At 45.2% G+C, this 13,407-nt stretch overlaps 1 protein-coding gene across 1 annotated transcript in view; it reads right to left on the reverse strand.

The window, feature by feature from the left end:
* The window catches only part of LOC132816241 (activin receptor type-2B-like), a 138,856-nt gene extending 132,591 nt beyond the window's left edge, over positions 1–6,265 (reverse strand). The window contains exon 1 of the mRNA XM_060825737.1: positions 6,176–6,265. Coding sequence (XP_060681720.1) covers positions 6,176–6,179 — 4 coding nt within the window. The 5' untranslated portion in view covers positions 6,180–6,265. The remainder of the gene's footprint in view (positions 1–6,175) is intronic.
* Positions 6,266–13,407: the final 7,142 nt, after the last annotated feature.

The following is a 13,407-nucleotide window of genomic DNA, read 5'->3' on the forward strand; positions in this document are numbered from 1 at the left end:
TGCTCACAAAACAAAGCTTTTCACCGTACTTTCGGAGCGTCGCTCCGAACGCTAGTGCTTCCAATTAAACCTGTTGGACCATAACCTGGTGTTGTGTGATTTATAAACTTTGTACATCCCAGCCCAACACCGGCATCTCCAAATCATGTTCACTGTACTTAGTCACGTGACTTCAATACATCCAGTCAATGCTTGGGACCACCTGCCACAAAGACATGGGAAGTGGGCACTGTCTGAAGTCACTTAGCCTGGTAACGTAGAGAAAGACTCAGGGCAGACACTATTCGCTGAAATGTGTAAACGTTACAGATGTTACAAGTTGGATTGAGGCACCCATCATTGTTACATGGTCAACAATAGAAACATTGTATTTATCTGCCTTTGGATTAAAGTTAATTCGCAGGATGTGAACTCACGGGCTAGGCCCGGTATTTATTACCCATCCCTAATTGACCAGTGGGTGGTTAAGAGTCAACCACATTGCTGTGGGTCTGGGGTCACACGTAGGCCCGACCAGGTAAAGCCAACAATTTTCTTCTCTTAAAAGGGCACGAGTAATGGGCTTACTTTTTTAAAAACCACAAATCGACAACTAGCTTTTAATTCCAGATTTTTAACTGAAGTCAAATTTCACCATCTGCCCTGGAGGATTTGAACAATAGTCGGTCAGGGTTATACGTACATCCCCAGGGCCACTACACCTCAACCCCCACATCTGATTTGGGTTTCCAGAACATACCTTTCAGAAATTTTCTAATCCAGGTTTAACAAAAAGAAATACATTGATCCGCCATCTTTACCATAATGAAACATCCTAAAAAGGTGCTCCACAATGGAGTTATAAAATAGAATCCAGGTGATCAAAACTTTGGATTAAGGAGCAGGTTTTGAAAGAGAAGAGAGAAGTACAGCAGTGGGAACAGGCGAAGCTTACTGGTACGGTACAGGCCTTTGGTGACCGATGGGCACCACAGGGGTTGGAGTGCATTACCAGCCTTGGATAACACCATTCTGATTCAGTTCACTTCTTTGCTTCCACAGCACAAGCTTCCTTTGTTTTTAGTTTGGTGACCCAGGAAGAGGGCAGATTTATTTTCCCCGTATATCAACTTTGGAGCCCGGGGGGGGCCTTCTATTTTAACCCCGCATTATCCCTTCTCAAGAAGTGCTTGAAGGGGTCGGTGCAAGGGGAATTTTGTTTTCATTTGCAATTAGTAGAGGTACCTTTCCCCTTTGACCTTTAGGTCATTGTTGTCTCTGTCCCGGGAACATTTGGCAGGGACGGAGCTGAGGGAGTTTGATTTTTAGTTTTCCCTTGCATTCGACTGACTGGTGGAACGCTTATTCTACATCCCAACCCTGACTGTCCCCGCTCCAAGAGCGGTTAGTGGGGACAAAGTTAAGGAAAGCAGTTTTTTGTTTATTTGCTTGCCTCCCACCCAGTCACTGGGACTTTATTTCAGTTCAAGAGTGGGGCAGACTTTTACTTTGCAGTTTTAAAACAACAGAGTGGGCTTTACTCTGTACTGTCCCCACCCAAGGAGAGTCTGACAGGGGCAGTGTCAGGGAGGGTTTGATTCTCCTGTTGCATCTTTCATTTTTATTAAAAGTAGAGAGGCAGAGGACTGTTTGAGGGGGATCTCCAGAGGGGGTGCTGGAGCTATAAAATAAAGGGACTAGGCAAGTAGAGATCTCAAAGTTGTGGGCCTGGTGCACACAATAGGGATATAGAGGCAGCAAGGCCCAAGAGGAATTTGAAAACAAAGATGGGGTTTTTTTTCTATTAAAATTCAGGGCGTGGCGAAACCAGGAGTCAACCCGGGTCAGGAAGACTACAGGGGCACTGAGTGGCAGGAATTCGGTGCCATCCGGGACTGAGACAGCAGGGGCATGCTGGTGAGCTTGGTGGCAAAACAGGAGTGAAGCTGCTAGTTAGGCCAAACTGGCACCAGGAATGGGAAAGAGAGCAAATTGGAATCTGCCAACCTAAACGAGTAGCAAATTGTGCCAGATGTCAGGGAAGGGTCAGCTTTGTGAAGAAATAACTCACAAGACGCCACCTTCCAAAATGGTGGATTTGGGGAATAGAGGATGCCATACTGGGGGAGGAGGTGGTTGAAGTTGATGGTGTTCAATACTTCAAATTTTTTCTCCCTGCTTAAAAGAAACACTTTTGACCCAAGTACTACCCACGGATATTGTCAGATCTGGTGAGCTTTTTCAGCAATTTCTGGTTTTATCTTGTGTGCTACATTTTCTAGTTCTCCCTTACCGAACCATCTCATTACATCCTTAACAAAAGTCTAATAAATTTAGTTAACATAGTTCTCCCCTTGGAAAGCTGTATTGATTTTGTCTGATTGCACAGTGGTTTAGTTAGTAGACTGCAGTAGTTCAGGAGGGCATCTCACCACCACCTTCTCAGAGGCAACTAGGGATGGGCAATAAATACTGGGCCCAGCCAGCAACACCCAAGTCCCACAATGAACAAAAAAAACTCCCTTAAGAATAGGTTCCAGACACAGTAATGTTACATTAACTGGTTTGTAATTTCTGAATTATTCTGACATTGGCTGCAAATGTGTGCTGAATTACTTGAAACTTTGGTCTGAGTTTTTGTTAGCGTCCTCAACTAATTTCTCAGCTGTTTAAAAAAATAATCTCAACTTTCTGTGCTTCAAGCGATCTGAGGTAAGATGGAAAATGAGACCTTTAACCTCAGGTCACATGCTAAGATATAGTAATGTTATCGTGAACATGCCTCTTAAACATATACTGGTTATGTTGACAGGGAGATATAGCACTTCCCCCATTTTCCAAGAAAAAAAATCCCAAATAGATATACACTGTTGTATGTAGGCAGCGTAAATAGCCAAGGTCTTTTCCCTGAGGTAGAGGAGTCCAGAATTAGAGGGCATAGGTTTAAGATGAGAGGGGAAAAGATTTAAAAAGGGACATGAGGGGCAATGTTTTTCCATGCAGAGAGCAGATGGGTATACGAATAGGAAGGGGTTTGGAGGGATATGGGCCAAGTGCTGGCAAATGGGACTAGATTAGGTTGGGATATCTGGTCGGCATGGAAGAGTTGGACCGAATGGTCTGTTTCCGTGCTGTACGTCTCTATGACTCTATTACATTTAAGCAAAGGTTGAGGACACAGCCGTTGAGAAACTAAAATAGCTAGGACTGCGTAAAGGGCAACTCTTTATTTTAGGAAAACAAAAAGTCCTAGAAAATGGCGCACAGTCTGCACCTTGAGGAAGCCGAATGCGAGAAAAGTGAGGACTGCAGATGCTGAAGATCAGTCTCAAAAAAGTGTGCCACTGGAAAAACACAGGCAGCATCCGAGAGGCAGGAGAATCGATGTTTCAGGCATAAGCCTTTCATCATTCCTGAGCTGATGCTCAAAAACTTCGATCCTTCTGCTTATGGAGAATAGGACTCCTCCTTCACGAATGATGAAGGAGCTTATATCCGAAGTGTCGACTCTCCTGCTCCTCGGAAGCTACTTGTCCAGCTGTGCTTTTCCAGCACCACACTTTTTGAAGTTGAATGGGCAAATCAATCACTTGAATCTGACTCCAGCAGTTCAAACTTTTCAATCGCTTCCCTATTTTACGAAGAGAACAAAATGCTTACAGGAAGAGTTTCAAAACAAAAATAAAAAAGATTTTAAAAATCAAAACCAAAACGGCTTTACAAGCCTCCACAGCTAAAGCCCAGTTGGTTTAGGAATGCCAGTACAGCCCAGCTCTCATCTAAAAAGATGTCCCCAAAATTCTCCTCATGCTCATGAAATATTTGCTGAAGCTCAAGGCCACTTTTCCAACACCAGGTCTCAGTGCTGTCATCGTTTTGTGAAATAAGGAGGATGAACAGCTCCTCTTGTTCATCAGTTGTTGAGTTTGGTTATGTTAGAGATAGACAAGAGCACTGTGCATTTTGTGTCATTACTGTCAAGTAATATGCGCGCTTGATTGACAAGAGTATAATGGGCTGCTTTCTGTAGTAAACAGAATGGAGAAGATTGGAGCTCAGTGTGTTATTACAATATTCTTTAATAGGTGCCATATGGGTTCCATTGGGCACTTAATCGCAAAATATACCCAAAAAGAACCAAACAGAAAGGGAGAAAGGTAAAAGCAATCTAATGGAATAAAGATTAAGCTGTAAAATAACTCCATTCAGAATGATCTCATCTGAACCAAACCAGTTTGTGCAGCTTATTTGTCACACGACAGATTAAGAGCAACAGACTTAGGTCAACACATTTCAATTTTGTATAATTCTCTTAAGCAACACCAGAACTGCTCCCCCAAGCAACAGATCCATAATCACTGAAGCATATGCTTCAGAATGCTCTTAACATGCCAAATGCTAGTCTGCACCCAAATATCTATCGATCACACGTTCATCACAAAAGTAGTGAGAACACACCAAAGCTCTCATATTAAAATAGATAAAACAATCTGATCAGAGTATTGACTTGTTTTTGTGATAAAAGTTGCAATAAACTTTAAAAAGTAGCCACTTTTGGTCCAAAGCTGCAAATAATAAGCAATTGCCCATTGGTACACTTTGCAAAATTCGCTTCAGAAACATTGACAGAAATTCAGGAGGGCAAGAATTTAATCCAGGGATTTTCAAAACACGAGCTCACGGAACAGCAGGTGGCTCATGTTTTTTTTATTGTACCTTGTAAAAACAGGACTTTGAAAAAGTGAAGGGCAGCTAGTTTATACACTTCAGAAACAACTTGCACTGTACGTTTTGACTCTCTTCAGCTGGTCAAATGGGACTGTGGACTAATATGAAAGCAGGAAGAGTGTGAAAGAACCCTGCTTCAAAAAGCAAAGGAAATATTATTTTTATTTTATTCAGGGGCAACAAAGCAGCAGTCTTTTTTTTGGCAGCAAGAGTCTGTGGGGGGGCATAGGGGCAGAATTCAAATATTTATCATTCTAAAATTAAACAGTGAACGTTTATTTGAAAAAGTAGCCTTTACAGCCTGTTTATAATCATGCCCATGTGGTGAGCTGCTGAGCACTGATGAAAATAAAATCATTGTAAGGAAGATGTCATATAAAGTGTGCGCGCATGGGATTTAACCTCAAGCATATAAAAGGCAGAGAAATGATTATTGCCTGGTATTACACATCCAACATAAACAAACGTCATTTACTCTGCTTTATAATTTTTTTTCTGTAAAGAAACATTTCAGCTTTTGGCACAAATATTACATTTAAACAAAGTTGAGAACACAACCAGTTGAGAACCAAAAAAAATAGATAGGACTGTGTAACGGTGAGCTTCTTTCTTTAGTGAGCAACATAGATAATACAGTTTGAGGAGCCAAAAACAAAAACCACAAACATTAGTAGGAGCAAATCTAAATGCAAAAGTGGGCCATTCAAGCCAAAAGGTATTTAAACTCCTTTTGCCTTCACTTACTTTCCCCTTAAATGCAATTTAAAACCAGCTGTCAGTAAGAAAACACATCACATCCCAGACACTGTTGTTATGTGAAAATGCAAGTATGTAACATTGCAGGAGAAAACAATTCTGCCCCCCCCCCCCCCCCCCCATCATATATCAAGTTAAATCACACAACAAACAAGCCACTTAACCAGAAAGTGGAGACAGAACTGCAACAGAATGTTTTCAGCCAGTAAATGCCACAAATGAGTAGATTTATCAATAGATCTGACACCCGGTAATAAAATCAACTTCAGGAGCTATGGGCTATTATAAAACCCTAAGTTATTTCACTTACACACTTCCCTAGATGGTGTGGCTGTGTCTGAATCCAGTTCTAAGGTTAACTTTTAATCTCCTCTCAGGGATAAAAAACACACGGCCGGCAGGAGTTCCTGCTTTCCTAACACGTCGCCCCAACTCTTCACAACATTTTATTTTTTTTTAAATACATGTTGCCACAATATCAAACGAAGGGGGGGGGGGTGTGGGGGGTGCTAACCAAAGTAGGCACCGAGTGATCAGCTAACCCAGGCATTACAAAACAGAAACACAAGCACCATTTTGGACACAATGGACTGTTTTATTTCAACTCATTCGCTCCACGTTATTCAGCAGGGGATTGCCAAAACAGAATTGTTTTTTTTTAAGAAAAAACACGAATTAAAAGTTTAACAACAGTTAATAAAAAGCGCCTCACCCATTCTCGCTAGCGTGTCCCCTTCCAGTGAAACTGAACCGCGTCCCTGCAGATGACCACAGTGCTCCCTCGGTCAAAAGAATGAATCAGATTTTCTCACTCCAGCGGGCTGGAGCTCTCCTCCCTCTCCCTTCCCTCAAAAACACAGCGTTAGCCCGGGCTCTCCTTCCCTTCCCCCCCTTCCAGTGGCTTCTCATTTCGAATCCATAGTTGACGCGTATCCAACGGCCATGTGACAATTCCCCCAGCCCCCACAGCACACTCTCACACATACATACACACCCCCTCAACGTAAATACACAAAGGCTAATCTCCAAACACGTGCAAACTTGGGTTAAGAGAACAGAGGGCTTCTTTTAACAAAAATAATACGATAATTTAAAACCAGAGAGTGGAATCGACCATAAATAAAGAGAAAGGGGTTTGGTGCATATTTAATTGCTCAGTCCAAATGAGGCTAGGCGCAATTTTTCTAGAGAGGTCAGTAGGTGTTTGGTTTTGGGTGCACGTGTAAAAATGCAAAGCTGATCGTCCCCGCTAGATTACAAACCAAAATGTTTCCCCGTGGACGTATGGTCTTTGTTTCCACTACCACCCGATCAGCTTCTGTTAATATCTCCACAACACCCTACAATCCCTCCACACACACACACACACCCTCCCCCATAGCCAACTCAAAAGATGCTGTAAGGATCTCCCCCAAAACTTCAATGTTTCCATTTCGGATTAACATCGAGACAGCAAAACAAAACAAAAAAAAGTATCTGTTCCGTGAAAAGTTGGGCATTATCTCTTAACCAAGAGGTTGCAATAAATTCCTCCACCTTACACACATGCTGCTATATCAAAACAAAGGGGCTGTGAGGGAAGAAATCGTCTTATTTTTTAAAAAAGGGGAGGAAAATTTTCCGAACCCATTTCCCTTGAATAAGATAGTGGAACCAACAAAAAAAAACAGAAGCTGTACGTTTACACTAAGTTTACAAAGAAAAGGGCATTTTCCAACTCCAAATAGCTAAGCCAAAACTTTCCCCGTTACGAAATAAAAACAGAGGGAGGAATATACAATGTAAAATGTTCCCGATTTTTAAAATTATTTTCTTAGATAAAATCTTCTGTATTCCAAAAATCGAGCTGCCCCACTTTACAAATCAGGCCACACGAATCAATTGAGGGAGAGAGGGAAATTAACACACAGCAATAGGAAAACCACAATGACTCCCCAATACGATACAAAGTTAAACTCAAACTACACCCAAACACACAGAAATCCTGTCACCTCCCACAGAACAAACCACAAGCATCTGTAGTCATTTATAAACCAACAAAAAAATCAAAGCTACACAGTAGAGATGTAGAATCTCTGAATCTTTCTCCCCCCACATTCATCGCCCCCGAATTTCTCCACAGTCTTGAGATTAATTTCACAGTCTGTGTAAGAGACAAAATAATTAGGGAGGGGGGGGTCTCACAACCGCCAATTTCTCTTACCTGTAGAAAAAGTTGTCAGAAGTACAAAAGTCAACCAGCAAGCAATCATATTCAAATACACCAAACGTGGGGTTAGTTTCCTGCGGGCGAGGGGATCTGTTCAGTTCGACAACATTTAAAACGTGGGGTCTTTCTTCCTTAAGACACACACTCCAAGGGGCTGGGGGGGGGGGGGTGGAAATAGAGCTGGAGAGAAATAAAATGACACACAGTTGACACCAGGGCCCGTTGATATCCACGTTCTCTAAGTAGTCCAACACTCTCAGGCACAAACAACACAGAAATCAAGTAGTTGCTTATTTTTTTTGTTGTTCCTAGAGCCACCTTCTCCTCCTCTTCTGTTGCGTTTCCTCCCTCCTCCTCCTTTGACGCTTGTATGTGTGTGTGTGTGTGTTTGTGTGTTTCTCTCTCTCTCTTCCCCTTTCTTCCAAAATAATTGATGAGATAGATGGATATATAATTATTTCTCCCTGCGGTAAATGCAACACACACACAAAAAAAGTTCACTGTTGGCTCAGCAATCCCCAGTGCACAGCAGCAAATGCAGAGCTAGATCTTGACTCCAGGAGCGGCAGGACTGGGCAAACGTTCAGCCTCAGCAGAGAATGGGTCATAATTATTATTTTTTTTTGAATGGCCGGCGGTGTGGTGAATCCACGGGAAAAAAAAACTGAACCCAGTCCAAAATGGCTTCTAAAAAAAATCTTGTCCAGCGGTGAAGCTGGGAAAACCCGGATGTTTGCTTCAGAGAGAGAGAGAGAGAGAGAATAATAGCAGCACCCTGGTATCAGCTGTACAACACTGGCTCCAAGTGAGTGAGAGTGAGAGACGCTGCCAGAAATACATGCACCTTGAAAAAAAATACATTGGAGGGATGCAAAGTGAGAGGTGACAGTGGGGAGTATGGGCTAATGTATCCAGTTGTAATGATACATTAAAAAATGTATCTTTCAATCAAGGCTTGATAGTAGGACAGAAAGGCATGGGGAAATTGGATATTCTCTCGGTTTCATTTCTATTCCTTCCTTCCTCTCTCACCCCTTTTCCTGGGGATAGTTTTATTTGTAAATATTTCGGGATTCCTTGCACAGGGATTCCGAGCTGGTTTTTTTTAGGGAACGGTATTGAAGGGGAGGAGCGAGGCAGATGAGGGTGGTTCAATTTCCGTGGCGCTTTTGAATATTTGCATTCCAGTGATTTCAGATCACTCGCCACCAACGGGGCCAGCTCTCTCTCTCTCTCTTAAAGCGGGCAGCACACTTTTAATAGCCTTGTATGTGTTTGAGGGGGAGGGGGAGGTGATTGTGTTGTGTGTGTTTTTTAAGAAAGCAGAAATTTTGCGCTCCTTCGAATCTGTACTTGCCACAAGATGATGACACTTGAAGGAAGTGAGTAGGGGCTTTTTTTGTAAATGAACGAGTGACAGTTTCGTTCAGGTGATGGTCACCCTTTCTCTCTCTTTAGTAATTTCATCCCCTTAAACCCCCCACCCAAACCCAAACCCAATTCACTGATTAAACTGACCTTTATACTGAGAAATAGCAATTGACTACAATCATGAGGCGCCGCTACTTTCAAGTGGGTTATGGGTGGGTTACCCTTCGGAGGGTCGGGGTGGACTTGATGGACCGAAGGGCCTGTTTCTGCACTGTAGGGAATCTAACTCTGTCTCTCGGTATTTCTAATTTGGAGGTGCCGGTGTAGGACGGGGGTCATCTCGGTATTTCGATCTCATCGCATTCCCACTTTGGTGTCGGGCGGGAAGTTTGTACACTTGACACACACCAATGTGTGTGTTTTATAAATGGAACCACCTGCCTCAAATACCTTCTCGCCGAGCACCTGACAGAACCGTAGGCTTGTCCAGCGCCAAAAGAGGCCCCTCGTTCCATCCAGTCTGTGCTAACCTCTCGACATTAATCCCACTTTCCAGCTCTTGGCCCCCTAACCTGGAATGGCTCGATGTTTGAAGGGCTCGTTCCAAATCTGTGTGAGGTTCCCATCTCTGCTATCCGCTTAGGCCATGCAAACCACTTTCCTTAGAAATCAAAACCCTCAAATCCCTTCTAAACCTCCTGCCTTTCACTTTAAAATTCGAATTGACCCCTCAACCAAGCTGCTTCCCATCCACCGTGCCCATTCCCCATAGAACATAGAAAAATACAGTGCAGTACAGGCCCTTCGGCCCTTCATGTTGAGCCTACCTAACCTACACTAGCCCAATAACCTCCATATGCCTATCCAATGCCCGCTTAAGTGACCATAAAGAGGGAGAGTCCACCACTGTTACTGGCAGGGCATTCCATGAACTCACGACTCGCTGAGTAAAGAATCTATCCCTAACGTTTGTCCTATACCTACCTCAAGGGATCCTTCCATATCTGCCACAAATTCACCTGCACCTCCACACACATCATCTATTGCATCTGCTGCACCCGATGTGGCCTCCTCTATATTGGGGAGACGGGCCGCCTACTTGCAGAACGCTTCAGGGAACACCTCTGGGACACTCGAACCAACCAACCCAACCACCCCGTGGCTCAACACTTTAACTCCCCCTCCCACTCCACCGAAGACATGCAGATCCTTGGACTCCTCCATCGCCAGAACATAACAACACGACGGTTGGAGGAAGAGCGCCTCATCTTCCGCCTGGGAACCCTCCAGCCACAAGGGATGAACTCGGATTTGTCCAGTTTCCTCATTTCCCCTCCCCCCACCTTGTCTCAGTCGATTCCCTTGGACTCAGCACCGCCCTCCTAACCTGCAATCCTCTTCCTGACCTCTCCGCCCCCACCCCACTCCGGCCTATCACCTTCACCTTGACCTCCTTCCACCTATCACATCTCCATCGCCCCTCCCCCCTACCTTTTATCTGAGCCTGCCTGGCACCCTCTCCTCATTCCTGATGAAGGGCTCTGGCCCGAAACGTCGAATTTCCTGTTCCTTGGATGCTGCCTAACCTGCTGTGCTTTAACCAGCAACACATTATCAGCTATACCTACCACCCCTTAATTTAAAGCTGTGTCCCCTAGTAACAGCTGACTCCAGACGCGGAAAAAGGTTATCACTGTCAACCCTATCATCGTGTGGTCTTACACATCTCCACCAGCTTGCCCTCTCCACCTTCTCTACTCTAGAGAATATAAGTTGAGCTTATCCAGCCTCTCTGGGTAGGCAAGATGCTCTGTCCCAGGCGCCATCCTTGGGAATGTCCTCAGCACCCACCTCCGTGCCGCGTGGAGAGTATTTGTGGTGGAAAGTAACTGATGGAGACTGGTTCCATTGAGACATCCAGAAGGGTATGTTGAATGATGGTTCTGGATAGAAAGGGACTAGGCGGGAGATTAGCAGTGGGTGATGTTAACTATGTGAAGAATCTGTGTAGGCACAATGGACCCAGTAGCCTCCTCCTGCCATTTCTGTGATTCTGTGCTTATTCAATGACACGTTCACTTAACGATGGGGGAAATGGTGGCTCCAATCAAGACCGTGATGTGTCCATCAGTGTTTAGTTGTATCTGTTAATTTGAATGTTTCACCTTTGCCCATCTCGCGACAGTTGCTGTAATCCATACACTTTGCGACATCACGGGCAGAGGACAGAGATGTTTCCCGCTGACATTACAAACCAGCAGCTGGTCACAACCTCTGGGCGTTCCAGGTCCTTTACATACAAACGTATGAATTAGTACCAGAAACAACTATTCAGCTGCTCAGGCCTACTCCATCAGACATTACAAACATGGTTGATCTGACTGTATTCTGCATTCCTGCTATTTACCTGGAGAATATCCAAAGCCCCTGCCTTTTAAGGGGAAGAGTTAGAACAAAGAGCATTATAGCAGAGGAACAGGCCTTCCAGCCCTCCAAGCCTGCGCTGATCCTGATCCTCTATCTAAACCTGTCACCCTATCTTCTAAGGATCTGTATCCCTCTGCTCCCCGCCCATTCATGTATCGGTCTGGAAACAACTTAAATGATGTTATCGTGCCCGTCTCTACCACCTCCATTGGCAATGCATTCCAGGCACCCGCCACCCTCTGCATAAAGAATTCCCCACGCATATCTCCCCTAAACCTTTCCCCTCTCACCTTAAACTCATGACCCCTAGTAATAGAGTCCCCCACTTTGAGAAAAGCTTCTTGCTATCCACCCTGTCTACACCTCTCATGGTTTTGTAGACCTCAATCACGTCCCCACTCAACCTCCATCTTTCTAATAAAAATGATCCTAATCTACTCAACCTCTCTTCCTCGCTAGCACCTTCCATCCCAGGCAACATCCTGGTGAACCTCCTCTGCACTCTCTCCAAAGCTGAATATGTGTTGCTGGAAAAGCGCAGCAGGTCAGGCAGCATCCAAGGAACAGGAGAATTGACGTTTCGGACATAAGCCCTTCATCAGGAATGAGGAGAGTGTGCCAAGCAGGCTAAGATAAAAGGTATGGAGGAGGGACTTGGGGGAGGGGCGATGGAGATGTGATAGGTGGAAGGAGGTCAAGGTGAGGGTGATAGGCCGGAGAGGGGTGGGGGCGGAGAGGTCAGGAAGAAGATTGCAGGTTAGGAAGGTGGTGCTGAGTTCAAGGGATTTGACTGAGACAAGGTGGGGGGAGGGGAAATGAGGAAACTGGAGAAATCTGAGTTCATTCCTTGTGGTTAGAGGGTTCCCAGGCGGAAGATGAGGCACTCTTCCTCCAACCGTCGTGTTGCTATGGCCTGGCGATGGAGGAGTCCAAGGACCTGCATGTCCTTGGTGGAGTGGGAGGGGGAGTTGAATGTTGAGCCACGGGGTGGTTGGGTTGGTTAGTCCGGGTGTCCCAGAGGTGTTCTCTGAAACGTTCCGCAAGTAGGCGGCCTGTCTCCCCAATGTAGAGGAGGCCATATCCACATTCTTCTGGTAATGTGATGACCAGAACTGCACACAGTACTCTAAATGCAGCCAAACCAAAGTCCTACACAACTGTAACATGATCTGCCAACTCTTGTACTCAGTAGGAGAAAGTGAGGTCTGCAGATGCTGGAGATCAGAGCTGAAAATGTGTTGCTGAAAAAGCGCAGCAGGTCAGGCAGCATCCAGGGAACAGGAGATTCGACGTTTCGGGCATGAGCCCTTCTTCAGGAATGAGGAAAGTGTGTCCAGCAGGCTAAGATAGAAGGTAGGGAGGAGGGACTTGGGGGAGGGGCATTGGAAATGCGATAGGTGGAAGGAGGTCAAGGTGAGGGTGATAGACCGGAGTGGGGTGGGGGCGGAGAGGTCAGGAAGAGGATTGCAGGTTAGGAGGGCGGTGCTGAGTTCAAGGGATTTGACTGAGACAAGGTGGGGGGAGGGGAAATGAGGAAACTGGAGAAATCTGAGTTCATCCCTTGTGGTTGGAGGGTTCCCAGGCGGAGGATGAGGCGCTCTTCCTCCAACCGTCGTGTAGCTATGGTCTGGTTGAGTCCAAATTTTGTTGGTCGGAATGTAGTCCACTCCACCAAGGACATGCAGGTCCTTGGACTCCTCCATCGCCTGGAGGAAACCCACACAGACATGGGGAGAATGTGCAAACAAAGGAACGTCGATTCTCCTGTTCCTTTGATGCTGCCTGACGTGCTGCGCTTTTCCAGCAACACATTTTCAGCTCTGATCTCCAGCATCTGCAGTCCTCACTTTCTCCTAGAATGTGCAAACAACCAGTCAGGGTGGAATCGAACCTGGGTCCCTGGTGCTGTGAGGCAGCAGTGCTAACCACACAGCCAC

Source organism: Hemiscyllium ocellatum, chromosome 5 (assembly GCF_020745735.1).
Source record: "Hemiscyllium ocellatum isolate sHemOce1 chromosome 5, sHemOce1.pat.X.cur, whole genome shotgun sequence".
NCBI lineage: Eukaryota > Metazoa > Chordata > Chondrichthyes > Orectolobiformes > Hemiscylliidae > Hemiscyllium > Hemiscyllium ocellatum.